This window comes from Lonchura striata, chromosome 1, assembly GCF_046129695.1.
Source record: "Lonchura striata isolate bLonStr1 chromosome 1, bLonStr1.mat, whole genome shotgun sequence".
Taxonomy (NCBI): domain Eukaryota; kingdom Metazoa; phylum Chordata; class Aves; order Passeriformes; family Estrildidae; genus Lonchura; species Lonchura striata.
The window spans coordinates 87,426,828-87,447,213 of NC_134603.1; the positions used below are offsets into that span (position 1 = coordinate 87,426,828).

The window sequence follows — 20,386 nt, forward strand, 5'->3', positions numbered from 1 at the left end:
AGAGCATAGTTCAAAGACAAAACCTGCTGGATCCAGCTCCTACTGAATTTATCCAAACAGCTTTCAGTGATTTCAGTTGATGTTAAATAGAATTTCTCAGCTGTATCCTATGGAAGGTGGGCAGGGAGATGAGGAAAACACCCTTTGTCTTTAATGCAGGGATGAGTCACAAATCAGTTCAAAGTTCTATTATGTCAGAATTGGTGTTTAGTTATCTCATAGCTGGGGAAGGCAAAACATGTTGGAAAATGTGTAAAGAGACAACTGCAAGAACTCTTTGCTTGTAGTCTGTACCAGTGTCTTATTTAGCCATTGTTTATGTGAAAGTAGTTTTCCAGCTAAGCTGGAAAGATATTTTAACTTCTGGAAACCATAAGGCAATTTAGTAATTTTTGATTGTGCAACATGAACTATGTATTTTCTTTCCTTACATAGTTTTTATTTTCCGTGAAACATTAAGCAATTAATGACTTACAATGACTTCTTTTCTGGTAGTACAGCTACAGATAAAGTAATTTATTTGGAGTTATGTGAATAACTTCATTAATTATCTGAAGAAATGTGATTATTTGGAGAAGTAAAATTATTTGGAGCATGTGATAATAAATTAAAAAGTGATATGAAAGTGATTACTAAAAAGATGGCTTGAAAAAACCTAATTTAATGTAGCACCCTGCAAGAAGAAGACAAAGGCATTTGAATTTGTATTATGGAAATCTCAGTACTAATCTTTCTATGAAGAAAACCCTACAAAATCCAGAAAAAGTCCAAGTCTTGCTCATCGTTACTGAAGACTATTTCTCTTGTATTCATTTTGACTGCAATTACTTTAATAACACTCAGTAAAATTATATGACAGAAAACCACCAATCTTTCACCCTCAGATTCCCACCAAGATGCTGGTTACACATTGAGCTAGACGAAGAGTGAACATGGCTTCCCTTACAGAACACACTGACACAGTCTTCAATTTTTTGTTATTATAGAAAATTACAGTTTCTTTCCTGCCTTTGCACAGAAGTTGTTGTTTTTTTGGGTTTTTGTTTTTTTTTGGGTTTTTTTTTTTTTTTTTTGGTTTTTTGGGTTTTTTTGTACAAAACCAAAAGTCTCCTGACTGGGAAAATACTGGAAATTCCTAATAAAAACATGAAATGAAACTTCGCAAGATGCAGATAAAGAAATGCCCCAAAATTCCCAGGATGCCCCATATGCTTAGCTGAGCTAAATCTAAAGCATTTGATTATTTTATACAGAATCTGAATATACAGAGATAAAACTGTCATAAGCACAGTGTTAAGGTTGCTTCTATCTTTCTACAACAAAAAGTGCACTTTAACTCAGATCTCTAAAACCCAAAAATATGTAGTATTTCAAAACACAGACACAGGACAAGGGAATTCATGCTGCTCCAATGGTAATCCCTTCAATTCCTACAGCTGGCATGAGTCACATGGTATGAATAATAAGTTTTTGAAATAAAGAAGCAGCATGGTTCCCAGCTCACCTCTATGCAGTACAGAGCAGAAGGCAAAGCAGGCCTCTCCATGTCTACATGTTACAGTGGAAAATAAGGAGTCCAAAAGCTCCTTCTCTTTTATCACCTCCAGCAGACTATTTCAGTCCCTAAAATACCTATTTAAATACCTACCCAGAATTTCTTCCCTTAACACAGCTTCATATCCCTAATTATGTTCCCTCAGCTTAGTCCAACATCCCTTTAAAATACCCTTTGACCAATACAAAAACTTTTCTTTCCCCAATCTTTTCTTCAGTGTTCTGATACTCCAGTCCTTTATTCCATACCAATAATGTTGCCAAAATCACACTGTAACCAGCCACTCAAAAACCCTCTCTGAACTTGGGCAACTGTACTATCTTATAATATTGTTCCACGTGCAGTAGCACTATTGCTTTCAAACATGCTCACAGGTCCACAGAGGATACATTCTAATTATTTCTGAAAAAAAAAATTATTTTCTTTCCAAATTAGCATGAAAAGACCTTCCAGGAGTCTGACAGCAATGTCACACTCCTATTTTATTCCTGTACTCACACTTTACACGTCACACTCCTAGCTTATTCCTGTACTTCTCTCAGGTTTGCCATACAGTGATAGATAGTCCTTAGTTTGCAGCACTTAAAGAAACAAGTTCAGGGAGATGAGATAGAGAGAAATTCAGATCCTATACTGATGTAAGCCAATAAAAAAATATATGCATATGACTCTAAAAACCAATTTTCAGTTTTCTGTTTTAAAAAGCTGTAAAAATACCACATTATGTAGGAGATAAAAAGGAGACACTTTTTATATATTTATCAGGAAAACCATGTGAACATCTGATGAAGAATAAATTAAGATGCTGCTGCAGGACTGAGTTAAATACTGTAAAACCATATATGCTTGTACACGTAAGTATGCCAGGATGGAAGATTTTCCTTAAATAAATCAATATTTTTTCTAAGTTAGTTATTTCAAGCTTGTTATTAAAATACCCCTAAGTAATTAACTTTTTCTGAAAAGACAGGCAGTGTCCAAGTTATTTTTATAAATAAGAACCAGAAACCAACATCAACTAATGACATTTCTTAAGATGAACACACAGACAATGTTAGTAGAGAGGAAACAACACATTATCACAATTTCATTATTTCCCCCATCCCCCATATCTGCACAAGCAGATATGCAATGCAAGTAACACACTTTCCTTGCTCTCTCTCATTTTGCTGGGTCTCAGATTTTTGAATACTGGGGTTTTTAAAAGGGATACTGGTCATCCAGTATATGCATATTATATGTTTAAGGTACAGGAACAATAAAGGTTATTTTGACAAGAATCTGGGACTATATACCAATAAAGCACAGTTAGTGACCTTGGTGTTTTTACTCTTTTTCTCATGCATCGATTTTTAGCAATAATAAAACTCTTTCTAATGCTTTACATGGACTATACTGTGGATTATTATTCTACTTTTAGTCATGAAATATCACTTAAAGAACAACAGAATGTATACAAAATCAACCAACCAACAAAAAAACCCAACAAACCCTGTAGGACAGAAGGAATCTAAAACCATTTAAAATATTTTCTGCACAAGTCAACAAGCATAGAATTTTGGGCTGACTACCTTACTTTTTTTTTTTTTTTTGCAAATAAAGGTGTGAAAATAGGGTAAAAGTAGGGGTATCATAATAATAAATTTTTATAATCAGAATAAACTTTAGAAAAATATTTTTATAAATGGAATAGTTATAACAAATGCTAAACATTGTAGGTTCACATCACACATGTATATTGCACTTATCTCGTGATCCTCTTTTCATATTCAGGTGATAATTACCTGTCTTTCAGATGATTTTAATGTAGCCCAAAACTTGTTTGTTTTCTTTTCAAGCATGGTGTCGTAGGGCTCCAATGTTTATTGTGAAGAAGAACTACAATACCACTGAGATACTTACATTATAGATTACTTAGAAGCTACTTATATGGAACATTCTCACATTTTCATCTAGGAACAAAAAGGGACAAAATTACTCCCAATCTGAAGGTATTACTGCTTTTCTTTAGATTTGACTTTCAGTTTTATAAACTGAAAGTTTTTTCTATTTTTTCAGAAAAATAGAATAGAAAAAAAGGGGTTTTTTTCCCTATTTTCACCTTCAAAGTCTTAATAATTCCAGCCTAATACTGTGACAGATCTGTAGATTCCAGCAGTTCCACTGAAAGTTGCAGTATCAATATATTGCCAGCAAAGTTGTCTTGTCTTTGTTTTCTTGCTCACATGATTTAAAATCATTTCAACATACAGAGCTGCCTTCAGTAACAAGAACATGTATCTGTTTCTGTTCAAATACTCTTCTTTTTCTTCATGAGTACAGTGAATAATAACATGTGTCAAAGCAATCAGATTACTTATTTCAGTTCTGTTCCCTCACTTACCAATCATCTCCCCCATTTCTCTTTTACATACTGCTGATCAGAATTAAAAAACGATTTTATTTTGCCACAGGAACCTTATTTAATTTAGAGTTTATAAGGCTTCCCACCCCCATCCTTGAGCAGCATGCTAACTAACAACCAGTAGTAATATTGAGTTTTTCTTTCAAACGAGTCTGGTAAACCACTTTACCTTCTTCTGCAGTATCTAATTAATTACTTCATTTAAAATCATATTAAACTCAATGAATCAAGAAAAAAATGTAACTACAATTTTGATACACTTTGGGAGAAAAATGAAGCAGCTTTGAGTGTATTTTCACAGTTTCCCTTCCCAGTGTAACTGAAAGCACAAAGGCTCCAGAAAAACAGACACAAAACCATGAGATTGGATCTTCCTTTAATGAAACAGCACTTTCTAACATGTTTTGTGTTAGTTATGGCATTCTCTGACTTCAGAAATATCCATTTTCTGATCAGTAAAAAAACTGTGTCTTTCTTTTCCCTTATGTTACATCTGTGATCTCAAAACTACTAAAGCCTTGGGTAGTTCCAAACTCAGAATTCTTACAAATTAGAATGAAGCAGGTAGCACCCTACCCAAAGACACCCCCCGGACAAACTTTAATCTCCACAGAATTACTTGGCAAAACACCAGAGATGGAGATAGCAACTACTCCAACCAAGGTACATTTAAAAGCCTTGCTTGGAGATTCAATCCATAAAGTATTAAATTTGTGTACCTATAACCACAACAGAAATATGAGACAAGCCACTGGAACCACCATGTTATCAAAGTTTGCAGATTGCTTTTTGGTCTGCAAAACAGCTTTAAAAAAAGTGATCAGAAACCACTGAACCATTCTTTTTGACCTCTGTTATTCAATGCATCACCCTCCTAGAAATGATCCTGAAAAAAATATTGTGCCCCAGCCAGATTTCTTGATAAAATCATACCTGGTGTTCATTCTGCACTTGTAGCTATGCCCTGTAAGCTCTGAAAGAACAGAAGTGACAATACAGGCCTGGCAAGTTCTCTGCTTCCTATCACTAACTTACCTCTACTGACATTATTCCTGTTTTTCTGATCCCATCTATAAAGCATAGAAAATAATTTGGGGAGTAGCTAGTCTTCTTGACCAAACCTACCTGAATTACTATGGGGCCATGGGGGTTTGCTTTCTGAGGTCTCCTTCCAGAGGTTTTCTCTCAAATTTGCCATAAACCAGGACATTTAACTACTGACCCTCACATATATTAAGCTTGCTTTAAGAAATAACTTTCTAATAATTTTTGATCCATGCATAGAAAGTATAATTTAGTGTATAGTGTGCTATTCAGCAGTTCATCTCGATGTTACAGAATAGTGGACTTTTCCCAGCTCCAACAACAGAACTGTAGATTCATAATTCACATTTTGTATACTTTTTTCAGACACAATGATTCATTAAAAAAAATATAGCATGGTTCTATGACTCCATGCAATGTGTTTATTGTCTAAAAAAGTAAAATAATAAAACTTCACACAGCTTTACTGATCATTAATAGTAGAAAATGATTGCAAACATTAAAGGAGTACTGTCTTCTGGATTATAGCAACACAAATTATTATGGTTTAGTCTATTTTACATTTTATGTAGATATTATAATTTATGGAAAATTACAGACATTTTCAAAAAATAGCTAGGATCCCCCTAAGAACATCTGTCAACCTCTCTGAAAAGAATTTGTTGAAGGATACATTTTCAATTAAATCATGTGCACTGCAATTTTCTCCTTCTCACCTCCCATATATTAGCTATGTAATACAGACACTTCAAACCCATATATTTCACAAATGTTGAATTTTATTCCTTCTGGTAAATCTGAAATATTTTAATTTATCTTATGATTAACACTTGTTCTGTCAGTTTTTACTAGAGAGATAGGCAGTCACCAATCATATGAAATTTAACAAGGGCAAAGTGCTGAATTCTGCACCTGGGATGGGGCAAACCTGGATGTATGGACTGAAGAATGAGATGCTGGAGAGCAGCACCACAGAAAGGGACCTGGGGCCCTGGTCTGTGTCAAGGTGAATCTGAGCCAGCAGTGCCCTGGCAGCCAGGAGGGCCAGGGCTGTGTCCTGGGGACATCAGGCACAGCACGACCAGCTGGGCAAGGGAGGGGATTGTCCTGCTCTGCTCTGGGCTGGGCCGGCCTCACCTCAAGTGCTGGGGGCAGTTTGGGGTGCCACAATGTAAGAAAGACATTAAACTGTTAGACAGTGTCCAAAGGAGAGCCATGAGGATGGTGAAGGGTCTTGAGGGTAAGCCATGTGAAGAGCAGCTGAGGGCACTTGGTCTGTTCAGCCTGGAGGAGACTGAGGGGAGAGCTCACTGCAGTTCCGACTTCCTTGCGAGGGGAAGAGAAAGGGCAGGCACTGATCTCTTCTCTGATGATCAGAGATCGGACTTGAGGAAAGAAAGAGCATGAAGCTGAGTCAGGGGAGATTTGAGTAGGATATCAAGAGAAAGTTCTTCACCCAGAGGGTGGTTGGGCACTGGAAAGAACTCCCTAGGAAAGTGTTCACAGCATGAAGCCTGCCTGAGATGCAGAACCATTTGGACAATGCTCTCTGGCACAGGATGTGACAAGAGTGTCCTGCACAAGGCCAGGAGTTGGACTCAATAACATTCCAACTCAGAATATTCTATAATGCTATGATTCTATAAATTATGCAAAATTTATTCTGAAGACCTTTACAAAGCAATTATTAATTTCAGAAAAAGCCTTCAGCACTTGTTCATTTTGAGGGTCCACAAATTTGGTATAGTTTGTAAAATTATCTGACTCACTTCTGATACAGATTTTTGTATCTGAAATTCATGTAGAAATTTCATTGTCTATATGAGGTGGGTATTTCCTAAGGATGCCACTATAATTGATTAGGAAGACTGCTTAGGTCAAAACAATTTGTAGAACAAAATATCTAGCTGAATCTTGGCCTGCGGTATCAGCCATATTTCAAATCAAATTGACACTAAACCAGAAATAAAGTGATTGGTCACAAGGGACAGACTGTTTTTGAATATGTATCATTATTGCAGACAGTTACACAACAATATAAACCCGAATGAACTGCAAACTACTTCTTAGTAAAATGTAATTTTAAAATATCTATGTATCTGTAGCTACAGATATGTTAAGCCCAGTACATACATAAGCTCAGGACAGACCTGTCTGCAGGGCACTCTTTTCCTTTTTATGATCTGGTGAGGTTATCTGTGTGCTGCACCACACACAGGCAGCCTTGAAAGCACCAGGTTTTCCATCCTTCCAAGAACAGAAAGAGAAGTGCTTGAAGAAGGTACAGTGTGGTACAAACTGTGGGAAGCAGTGCTCAAGTGCTTGCTATGTGAGAGAGACCACCTTCAACACACGAATTCACTAGACACACAAAAACTGCTCTCATTGTTTTATCTTCATCTAGTATTCAGTCTTCCACTCTACTCCCAGGTTTTCAGGAATTCCAGGTTCTAAGAGTTTTAGCCCAATGACCAGAGGTGCAGGTGCAGCAATGAAAACAGTGGAAGATACAAGTTCCAGAGCACTCACTGACCTGATCGATTGTGGCGGCTTTGAGGGACTGCACTTGGATTATCAAAGACAGATGAAGTTCAAGAAAGGGTCACCAAGAACCCACCTCAGGATATTTCAGTGTTCTCTCATTCCAAAGCATGTTGTATGAGCCATCATAAATGTTACATTATCTGCCAATGATGGACAAGCTCAGTTGCCTCCATGATACAAATTAATTTGCTGTCTGTGTTAAGTCACAAAAAAAATTAACCTAAACCACATTCTCATTTGAAGAAGTCTGGAATTTTGAAAATTTTCTGTTCTGATGACTATATCCAGTTTCAGGGAATAAGTTATTACTAATTGCAGCTGCTGGCACTGTTTTTAGTTCTGAGCAGTCTGGATTATAAAGTGAATTAAAATTCAAAATTGAAAAATAGCATTTTGTTTCAGTTTTACATAAGTTACCTAAATGTAATTCAAGCAAAAATTACAAAAAGGCACAGTTAAGACTTCTTCTATGGTTATTCCACTTCATTATGAGCCAATGAATAGGACAGAAGAATAAAGAGTAGATTGGAGATAAAACAGTTTTCTCTCTTAAAATCAAAGGTTATTCTACTTTATCTCTGAGAGTATCTTCCTTTCCTTTTATTCAGCACAGGAACATGTGTTGTTCAAAACTCCTGATACTGTTTCAGCTTCCTCGCAACTAAAAAATCTCACAATTCCATCAGGGTTTTCAGACAGACTCACAGGGGAAGGAGAATGGGTACTGAATGCTCATAGTCACTACAAATCTTGGACGACTGCACTTTCCAAAACTATTTTTTTATACAACATATGTTCTGCACATGGCTGCAAACATCAGCTCACAAAGTTACATGATGTTGACAGCACTTTCATTATTCTTGCAAATTCTGTAACTACTTTTGGCCTGACAATGAAGTTTAGGAAGAATTCTACTTCTTCCTCTGTATGTATATTCTCTATTTTTTTTTTTATTATGTTTCTTAATAACATGGCCCAGAATGAACCCATAGTTGTGCTTTACTTTAAGATGCTCTAATTTTCAACTTGGATTTCTATAAAGTTTCTGAGGAAACAGATGGTACTTTTCATTCCAACCAGTTTCTGCTGGAAAAAAACCCTAAAAAGTAGAACACCAACTAAGCTGGTTTCCTAAGTGTATTTCCAATCTAGCTTTGAATTTTCACTTGTTTTCTCAAGCAACACAGTTGTGCTCCTTGAAAGCACAAGATTTCTATTCTACACTAGTCTAAGATTTAAGAGTCCCAGCTCTAGGCTTTCGTCCTTTCTCTGACGGGCATCTGACTCTGCACTGTCCAGCTGTTACCGTGCAATTTAACTCATTCTCCAGATTCAGCTATGAACTGAATTTTCTGCAGCTCCATAGGCAGATCATTTATAGCTCTCAAAAAGGGTTCAACCTATTTTAAAACCTACCAGCTCAACTGTCTCCCACCACAACAAAAACAGATTTTTATTTCAGCGCCTGGTCAAATAACTTAAGATGGTTTGAATATGAGCTGATTCTAGCTCTGAAATAAAATGGTCTATAAACACTTGTAAAATTCTGTTTAGTAGTTTTGTCTAACCACAAAGCCCTTATTCACAGATAATTATGCTCCTTTGAATTCATTGCAAAAACCTGAAGGGCCACGTGCTGAATGGTGAACATGGGGGTAGATTTAAAGATACAGCATAAAAGCAGTCAAATGTTTTGACCACCTTTAAAACAGAGGAAAGGAGGGACCAGGCTTTGATAGGTAAACCAGTTTATAGAGTTACTGAAAAAAAATCAGGGAGGAAATAATCCAAAATTATTTCTAAGCATCTAGAAGGTAACAGAAGGAACCAGCATTGATATGGCACTAACCAACAAACACACCAATCAAAATAAAACCCATCAAAGAATTACCGGGTTTGTAGATGAGAGAATTCATAGCTATCAATGGTTTGCAGGGCTTTCTGCAGTACCTCACATGTTTTTCTCATAAAAATCATAAGGGAACATGGATGTAAATAAAACTACTACAAAGCAACTTGCTGGAAAGTGGAATTAGCTTGGAATACTACAACAATTCAGTGAAAAATATGAATAATTATATTTTGGTTTTTTTCTTCATGGTCTATATTCCCCTCTAGCCTTCACAATTTTAACTCCCTGGTCCCAAAGTTGTCATGAAAATATTCACTCAGGTTTTTATTCTATCAGAATAGCAAACAGCAAATAGAAGTGTACTGCTGAAAAACAAACTGTAGTACAGAGGTTCAGCAGTCAAACTCAGACATTAGTCAGTCTTGGCTTCTCTTACACACAAAAAACATCCTGCATGTTACACCACACATTATGGCATGTGCTTGGAAGAGGAGATGTGTCAGGGGCCAAGAACCTTTGATACACCAGGAGCAGTTATCACAACTGCATCCAATTCCTGGGATTTGTTATGTCATTTAGTCATGGCACTTAACAGGGGAGCTCAGAGTGATGATAGACTGAAGTAACAGTACTGCTGCATAAGTGGCATTGTTTCTTTTTCTACTTACTTTCCTTTCCTCCCACCTTATGATCTCCACAGTATTCCTCTTTAATTTTAGAAGAATATCCCTACATAATCCCATTGCATGATCTTTGGGTTGGCCACCATTACTCTGACACAAGAAGTATTACTGATTCTGCTATGTCTGTGAGTTAGAAATGAGATGGTACCTTCCTTTCTGGGCATTTAAATCACATTAAATAATCAAGTCTATCCAAAGCTCCACTCTTTCAACTTTCAAGTGCTTAACAGTGCCATTGGTTCTGTCATGTATCACAGAGTACATGAAACCTTATCAAGTTATTTCTAAATCTGTATCAGGCAGCAGATGAATTCTTTCCTTGCTTTAGCTCTGACTCTGGCCTCCCCGAGCACCTTGTACCGCATCACTCCTCACTAAAGGCTGAAACTTATCCTCAAAGGCAAGAGTGGTCCTCAGTTGTCATCATTCCTCACTGTCTGCTCAGCAGGTAGTTCACCAGCCTTTTTGATGGGACACCTACAAGGTCCACTTGTGCTCCTTTCCTTTAGAGCTCTGAACATGGCTAAAGGTGTCCCTTGCACAAGCAATGCTATTTCATTTGCTGTCCAGCTACCTCAAGTTTAAAAATGCTGAAGCAGAGGACAGTTAATATTGCCTGATGCAGGAGTGGTTATTTTTCAGCGAGGCTGAGATAATTTGGCAACATTTGGATAATCATGTTTTTTGAATAGATAAGAGCACATGAGTTTCCACAGAAGAAAAACCTATACCCATCCATCCAGCAAAGGAGGAATTAAACATTACACTGCATCTATTGCCACTCAAGAATGCCTATATCTAGTAATTTGCAGAATTCACATCAAAGAGAGATATGGTGAATATGCAGCCACTCAGTTATGAAAGGGTGTCATGAATCTTCTTGGAGACCTCCTAGAGGGAAGTAAAAGTAAAGTGGTCTAAGAGAAACAAGTAGCCATTATAGAATAAAGGCCACAAAAATTCTGGTCCCACAGAGATGATCAAATACAACTTGTCTGGCAGACAACACTGAGCTGTATATTGTATTATGCTATCCTTATGGAAAAAATCTCTTAGTGCATTATGTACTGCTCCTGTAATTGGGAGATATGGGAACAGATCTAAGTGATGGTTTGATTAAATGGAGTGGGATACGAGGTCTGATCACTGATATTTATTTCTCCTAATAATGGTGAGTGTGTTAGTTTTCTAACTTGTCAGGGTGACTGAGCAGCTGCAGCATCTGCCTCTGGCCAGATCTGTATACTCAGTATGATGCCATATGGTATGGAATACCCCTTTGGCCAGCTTGGGACAACTGTCCCAGCTGTGCAGCCTTCCAGCTTCTTGTGCTCCTCCAGCCTTCTTGCTGGCAGGGCATGAGAAGCTGAGAAGTCCTTGACTTGCTATAAACACTACTTAACAACATCTAGAAACATCATGTAGCGGTATCAACATGACTCTCATATTAAATCCAAAACACAGCACCATACCAGCTACTAGGAAGAAAATTAACTCTATTCCAGCCAAAACCAGGACAGTTACGAAGTTTGCAAATTAGTTATTCACCTCAGCATAGTAAGCATAGTGCTTAATACAACTAATACAGAGCAAAAAAATTAATAAGACACTTCAGAGGAATTAAAGGAAACGTTCAATAGTTGACTAAGTTTTCTAGCTCAAAGCAATGTAATTATCTGGTGATATAAAGAAAGAGAGAATGAAAGAGAAAGTGAATATATAATTGAAGCCAAATTTCTTACACTATTGAAAATACATACAGAAAAATTAGAATCCACACTGCAGTTGATAGCTGTGTAATCATGAAGCTGCAGTCACATTACTCCTTTGAAAACAGCAGCCATCTCCTATTCTCAGTAGAGATTAACCTAATTGTACCTTGCTAAGATCCTTATTTTGAAAATGGCTATTTCCTCATGTAATTTCCAAGTGACAGAAGTCAAGTTGATGCTGAGATGATAATCTCCTCTAATGTTTCAGAAATTGGGATGGACCAAATCATGAGGACAGAGAAAAGAATCTTGCAAGTCCCCACATGAGTAATAACTGCCTTGGAAAAATAAAGACCAAAGAAGTTACTAAAAATGTAAGGTATTACATGCTCTTAATTTTAGAGGAAAAAAAGCAACTTTCACACTTAGAATTATTCAGATCCTTTGCAATGCAGCTAAATATGAATTTCCTACCAGACACATCTGAGTCATGCTCTCTTATATTGCTTATTATTAGTTTAACTAGAATATGTAATTTGAGTTAGGCAGTTATCAACACTAACACTTTTACAAGCAAACACAGCAAGAAAATGGAGAAATTCAGATACATAATTACAATAATAGCAGCAGTAACAATACACAAAGTAGCACTTCATCATTTCAGCGTGAGAATTTTCAACCTGCTGGACATAAGGAGCATCCAGACTCATCTCTGAAACAGTGCATTTAGCAGAAGGTGGATAAAATGGGGACAAAGGAAAGAAAAAAAAAATGGGTAGCATTTAAGTTTGGGACATCTTGGCTCATTTTCCATGCACATGACTCAGCATTACTGTAACTGCTTATTAAAAAAAAAAAAAAATCATGCCTAGGTTTGTTTTAACTTTTCTCTAAACTGGAAAGAGTATTTATGGCAAGCATAATCTAATTGATGGTTATGAAATGATGAGACCATTCAGACAGATGTCTGATTCTCCATGGACATTTTTTCTCTAGGAGAAATAAGAAAGGCCTGCAGCCTTAGCTGTCTTTTCTGAATTTATGGTGGCAGAACTTTCCACCTGGATTAGTGTCATCTAACCTTTTAGCAAAATATCAGTGCCTGTAAGGCTTTCAGTGATAAATTATCTATGTGAAGGGATGATTCCATGTTGACCTACTGATTGTTTTTTCTATTCAGATAATCTGAAATGAGGATTTTCTCCCAAAAGGCAATTATACTTAAGATCATCATCAAAACCATCCACTAAAAATATAACAGTACTAAATATTAGTATGCTTCCTACTCTACAGATTGTGTCTAGAAGTTGTAAAGTCTTCAAAAAAAAGCTAATCTGAAAAGAAACTGACATGACAAATATGTTATTATTGCAGCTGTGATACTTGGGCAGAATCACCAAAGCCATTTTGAATCAGAGTTGCTGAAGAGGAACTCACTAAAATGAAACAGTCTGCATGTAGCAATGGATTTGTCCATTGCAGAAGTATATAAAAACCTGAAATAACACAGCAAATATATTCAACCTTCAGAAAAAAATAACAAAGAAGAAAAGAAGAATAAGAGTTGTCAAACTTGGTCACTGATTCAACATCTGTTTTTAAACAGTACAGAGAAAATTATTTTCCCATAAACAAATGCGATCAACAAATCTACTGCAGAGGATACTGTTATGAACATCCCATGGAAACACCAAGTTCTCAAGCTCAGACTGGTGATCCAATGCACACTGAGGCACTTGCATAGATCAGCTGTACAGCAGTGCATATGCTATTTCCTACCCAATGCAAATACAATAAAATGCATTCATTAACATGGATAATATTTCATTAAAAGATGAAAGGATCAGAGTGCATAATGTTGATGGTTGTGTGCTACTTCCCTTTCCTAGCAGAAAAACATAAGTTACTCTAAGCAAGGAGTAACAAATAAAATGCCTGTCCATTTCTGGTAATGCAAAAAAGACCATCAGCTGCTGTCTAGAAGTAATGTGAATATAAAACATAGGAGATTAGCACAAGCTCTTCCTGCTCTATTTGACTAGTTGCTCTCCATTTCTACTAAGAGATAAAAGAACAAAGGATCTCATAACACAGGATTTCTGCAGGACTACAGGGAAAAAAAAAAGAAAAAAAAGAAACAAAAATCTATTAATTACAGATTTTCATCAGCCCTGGATTAGAGGCCCCATCTTCTTTGAAGCTTCTGGTTCACTGAAAGCAATAAGAACTAGTGCTACAAATAAGAAGAAAGAATGCAAGACTGGGTTAAATAGACAATTACCATTTTCCAAGTAATACTTCTAACTACAGAACAGCTAATGTTCTTTTAATAATTTATCTCTTTGCAGATTGTCTTCCCATAGGCACCCAGCTAAACAGAAGTGGGTAGCTCTCTGCACCTCCCGTGAAAATATCATACTTAAGAACTTGTGCATAGGAATACAAACCTGAAACACAAACCAATGTTTTAATTTTTTAAACTTCTTACCTTCCAAAATATGCATTTCTGAACTTTTTTTCATGTATGAAAATATCTAAAAAGCATTCAAGACTAAGAGAAATAATGCAACCCTGTGAGTTGGTTACACTAAGGAGACTACTTCAACAGCAGGTATTTATATTTGAAAACTTACAATTTCCCATTATGAGATAGTCTGTAATAAATGAATAAACTGCTCAAACTGCACTACACTAAACAGCAAACTGAAGAAGCCAGAAATAATCTGATTTTATGTCTCCAGCAGCTGACACATCCTATGGAATTCATGGTATATATGGAGAGTAAACAGACATACTTTGTATAGCTTTCAGACACATAAGCAAAGGAATACAAGTTCCAATATATTGTTTTGCCTTTGTGTTGGTGTAGCAGGATAAATAAATTGAAACAAATAGGTTTTTCATTTAAATTGATTTACACTGCTGGCTGACTTTCTCCTACACTGAAAGTAAATATAAATGTTATTTATACCCATAAAAATGATACAGCAATGAGTTGAATTACTACAGGCATCAATCTTGTATACTTTCCTGTTTTGAGATTCAGATTACAAAAATAACAAATTCAATTTTTTAAAAATAAATCAAACCATGCCTTCTGAAATGATTGCTATTATTATTGCTTATAAATAGCTATTTATATCTAGCAAAATACAATCAATAGCCACATACCTTCTTTATTAAAAAAGTTTGGAATTTAAGATGTGAATGTTGGAAGTTAGAAAGCACTGAAGAAGGGAAGGGGAAAGGGAAGGGAGGAAGATCAGATGCAATTTTATTAATGGCCTTTAACCTGCAGGCTGAAGGAAGCAAATGAGCAGTGCATAAGGAGAATCTCAAGAAGAAGTGGCCTGTGAATTTAATATTTGACAAATAAATCAGAGACTATCACTGTTATTAATACATTGTATAATTATTCACAATAAGCTTGAGAATGCTGGAATCATATAAATCTTAAAATGGAAAAAAATATTATGCATAAATAATCAGCTACTACTATTCATATTCATTCACCCCTAACTTGATAGAAAGCCAACAAGATCTTCAGTATAACCACTGTATTACCCTTCCTCACAATCTGAACAGTCATTTATATATGACTGTTCAAATATATATGTTATATATATTCAGTGGTCCATCCTAGCATCATTTTCCTTTCTGGACTGAAAAAATCCTTCATTTGAATGTGGTACAGTTTTGCAGAAAATGTACATTTTTGTGTACATGCTTTATGTATTAAAACCATCTGAAAATGTATCTTACCACTGCAGCTGGAACTTGAGGCATTTTTGCAGCTGGGGTTCCTGGACGTGGGTAGAATTGATTAATAAACAAGCTTGGAAACCTATACAGTTCTACAAGTTTCATAGTTTCTTGAAAATCTTCATCTGTCTCTCCTGGAAAACCACAAATGATGTCTGTAGCAATTGTTATTCCAGGCACTCTGTAAAGGAAGTAGAAAGAAACATTTAACTGAGGACATGTAGAAGTCTTGCTCCCTTAAAAGCTAGTGTACATAGACATATAACTTTCAACTTTATCTACAGAAATTGAGATCTACAAGGATCTTGGGGAAAAAAGATTCTAACAGCATTGCTTGGTAATGAGAAATGCACCTGGTGCTCAGCCGAGAGCACAAGTAATAGAAGATACTGCAGCAAATACTGGATTAGGATTGTGACAGAAGAGTGAAAACACCTGAATCAACTCTTCCTTCAATCAAAATTATAGGTAATCAGCACACCTTGTTATTTCTTGAATTCTGATTGCTTAATCCATAAAATGTAAACCTTCTGAGACTCAGTCACTAGAAAATGTCAATTATTTAATGATTTATAAGGCTGCTATTGAAGTAGAACAGGGTACCTGAAAGAAGGGACTGGCATGTCATATCCCCTAGCAAATTTGAACAAAATTGACTTAGGAGCAAAAAATACATCTTTAGTCACAAGTTAATTTTTAACTCAGTATTCTAAAACATCATTCTATGCCTTGCTTTAAAAGGAAAACAAAATACCTAAAGTTCACAAACACACAGGAATGAGTTCTCCTTTTATTTAAGCAAGGTTAACATTTCCTAGCTGTTCCCCTTGGACTGAATATGCAGATCCCTCACGCACACCAGGTTAAGGCAGCACAGCTGACAGAGACAGCCCACAGACACAGAAGGATGCACAGAATAGGGTGAAGTTAGAGAACTTGAGTTGAAATTGTGCCACTGTCACTGTCTTGGATATGGTGGGAACATGCCATGAACACTTTCCCCAGTAGATACTGGAGCAGCTCTCAGGGCCTGCGCCCAGACTGAGCTTTGTGTACAGTGGGAATAATGATAGGCATCCTCTGGAGAGAGACAGAAACACACAGTGCTCAGTGCTCCCTCCTGACACAGATGAGACTGTTTCCACAATACAGAGTTCACCCCACACTGCCAGTAACAAGGATAAACTGCAGAAAATACTGGAGAAAAGTAAGAACTCTACACAAATATTGGTGGTATCTAACTTGGAACTGGCCCTGTTTCAAGTATGGGGAGTAGATGAGATGTCTTCCAGAAGTCCCTTCCAATCTAAATAATACTACAGCTCTTTTGTAGGCCACAGGCAAGGGAACAGCTGAGAGAGATTATTTAAGGGGTGAATAGCATAAAGGCAACTGTCACAAGCAAAGTTCACACTTGAGGTTAAGAAGGGGTCTCCAAGACTGTCTCTAACCTAAAGATATGGATGGAAGGCTTCTCTTCCCCTCATCCAGTTAAGACAATGCAGAACTGTGAATGTTAGTGCATGTAATCCAAATTACATTAATAAAGCATTCAAATAGCCAAAGAAAACTCTAATTTCTTATTAGACACTACATCACCACAGAAAAAAACATAGTGCTGTGGTTATAGTAAGTGAAGAAACTTGATTTTGAATAACTGAAAGAAAAAATTCTTGAAAGAAAATCTTCCTGAAACAATGAGTTATACTGGAAAAGAAAAACCTGTTGGCAAAAGACCCCAGAAAAGGGAGAGAATACTGTTCTTATTAGTTTTATTAGGTGCAATATTAGACCATAGCTTATATCCACCACAGCAGCCTTCAGTCAAATTGTACATGGTAGTAAATGTAGTTTGTGATTTTTTTTCCCTGAAACTTTTTTTTTCCTTCAAGTATTGGGAATGAGCTTATATTAATGTCTAGCTAGCCCTCCTTTTAGCATGTATCTGGACATACAGATAGCAGCATGGGAATTTGTCATATATTATTAGAATTTTCTTTCTTATTTTCCTTATGAAAAATCTCCAAAGAAACCAAATCCTATCATTTCCCTTTTTAATCAGACTCCATCATCTGAGCTGAGGTTAAAAGATGGCATTTGAATGACAAATCAAATCCAGTATAAAACTGAACATTTTCAAGGATTTGATCCAACAACCCTAAGTGGGAAGCACAATCTGGATTTTGTGCAGAAGGGCAGAAATCCCAGAGGTGAGGGCTCAGCACCCTCAGTTACCACTGCTTTCTTAAGATTGACAAACATCAAGATATGAATTTCTGCTTGATATCAAGTAACAATAAAACTCCTTATCTTCAAGGACTGACTGAAGAGAGCAGCACCACATCCTGCAACATGATTTTTTCATACCACAAATATCTTGTGCAGGAGTAGTAAGCTCATGGAAGAAAGAGTACATTACTTTATAAACCAATGCCACCTAACATCAGCTGCCATTTCTCAGAACACGAACAGAACATTCATTACATTTGACAAAACCATTATAATGAAGTTATTTTATCCATTTTAATGACACTATTGGCAACAGTCAAAGCATTTATTACCAATGGTAGTAGTAATACCATCCTTTATAAAGGCCTGGTTGTTTCTATGGCAACATGAATTATAAGGTCCAATCAAGCTAGATACAATAAAATATGCTCTTTTTCTCCATAACACCAGTTGTCATTCAGTTAAAAGGAAATTACATATTTTAAAAATTCATAAACTCTACAAATGTCTGAACTCCATTTGCTGATAAGGTGTTAATTATCTTAGTAATTAGATTTCTTCCTGGATGGAATTATTACACACAAAGAAAAGCCTGGGTACAAAAAGAGAATAAGGACCATGGTGTATTCAGCAACAGCAATTAATTACAGTTCAATCCAGTGTAACTGCCTAAAATATGACATTGCATAGTGCATTTTTATATCACTGCTGATTATATTGTTTAACAAGCAGTTTAGAAAGGAGAGAAAAGCATGAGATTTCACTCAACGTCCAAAAAGACAAAAATCAAGCTCTTAAAGACTTTTCAAAGCAGTGATGAACAAAAATATGTACAATTAGTTCCACATGTGAAACATAATTTATTAATGAAAAAAAGAGGGGGAAAGATATAATTATGGAAAAATATAAAACACATACACACTTGAAAATTAAAGTGACCTTTTTTCTGACAGCTTGAAAGAAAGTAGCACAAAATTTCATTACTTCGATTCAGATGAAGTTTAAGAATTGCTCTATGAAATATGATCAAAATCACATAAAAATAAGTTCTTGTTTATTATTATTATTTTACACCAAATGCCGCTTATCTATTCTGAAGGAAACAAAAAAAAAAACCTGTTGAACATTCCCTGTAACATTTATTACATGAACTCATTTACAGTTAGCCTAACTATTCAGTTTCCACAAACGTTTTTTAGGGTGTAGGAGAGAAGCTTCACAGCATGTTGACTCTCAATTGGGATGTTTTATTGTAAAAATGGAATTTCAGAACAAGATGAATCAGAGGAATAATTAATGCCATGTATAAGATAAAACATCTCTAATACTTATTTTCTCCCCTATGTACCACTACATATATAAATTCCTTCCATCTACTCAAGCAGACTGATGTTTTACTATTCTGAACTAGACCAGCAATGCAAACCCTATCATCCTGGGCAATTCTGACCACCCAAAAAGAAGCAGCAACTTCATCTTACAGTGAAGACACATCTGTTTTAGTGTGATGCTGTAAGGGCCAACACACCCATGAACAAGTGCTGACAGCACAGGTATCCAAACCTCACAGAAAGGAAGAACAAGATGTGTTTGAAAGAATACAGAAGAAAAGCAACATCTTATCCTCTACCTAAAGAGGAAACAAGTCAGCTTCTGGGGTCAGAGACAAGGAAATGATGGATGCCTATAAGTAAAGTCATGGACAAATGACTTAGAAAGAAGATAAAAGGATAAAAGCTGCCAAAAATAAAACACTAAGACCACCCCCACCCCACCCCAGCCCCATTTTCACAGAGCAATATTTCTAAGAAAAGCAGCAGCAAAATTGTGAAAATGTCTACGATTAACTTGTTACATGGACTATTTCATGTGGTTTTAGCTACAGAAAACATTTCCTTGAGCAGTAACCATTGCAAACCAAATCCACATTCAGGGAAGAAATTATGTAAAGGAACTAAAATTATCACCTTCAGCTAGTCACATGACCACTTGAAATTCTTTTGCATGATCACATATTCTTCCCACTTCCGTTTCAGCAATTAACACTTAAATCAGAAATTACTTAAAGCCACCAACTTGCTCTTAAGCAAGACCAGCTACCTCCATCCCTTACAGTCTAACAAAATACTGGATTAGAATAAATAGCAGTAAGTATAAAAAGAAAACACTATATAGTTTTACAGAAAGGTATGAGAACTCCGTCTGTAATCTATAGTAATTAAAGAAAAAAAAAAAAAGTGATGACAGAACAACTTCTTGATTAATAAATAAAAATGTTAGGGAAAAAACCTGAATTTTAATGAAAATAAAACCAGCCTACTCTGAAACGTTATTTCAGCATCATATATTATTTTATATATTAGAATGCTTCTGCAATATAAGCCCATTCAGAGAGCATGAAATTGTGTTAATGGATTAAATAATTTGAAGATATCTGCGTTTGTCTTTCAAGTGTATTTACAGAGCCTACCAGTCATCTCAATGTGCCATTTTGTGTTGGAGCTGAAGGATGTGTTTGCATCTTCCCAGTGACCACACACAGTCTTCCAGAAGCCCTTTTCACCCCTTTTTCCTCTTTTCTCCATGAGGCCTAGTCTTGTG

The 20,386-nt window shown here is 36.1% G+C and overlaps 1 protein-coding gene across 3 annotated transcripts in view; it reads right to left on the reverse strand.

The window, feature by feature from the left end:
* The window catches only part of CDKAL1 (CDKAL1 threonylcarbamoyladenosine tRNA methylthiotransferase), a 375,244-nt gene that overhangs the window by 89,506 nt on the left and 265,352 nt on the right, over window positions 1–20,386 (reverse strand). For all 3 annotated transcript variants that reach the window (XM_021553407.2, XM_021553406.2, XM_021553405.2), the window contains exon 12: window positions 15,557–15,737. In XM_021553407.2, coding sequence (XP_021409082.1) covers window positions 15,557–15,737 — 181 coding nt within the window. The remainder of the gene's footprint in view (window positions 1–15,556; window positions 15,738–20,386) is intronic.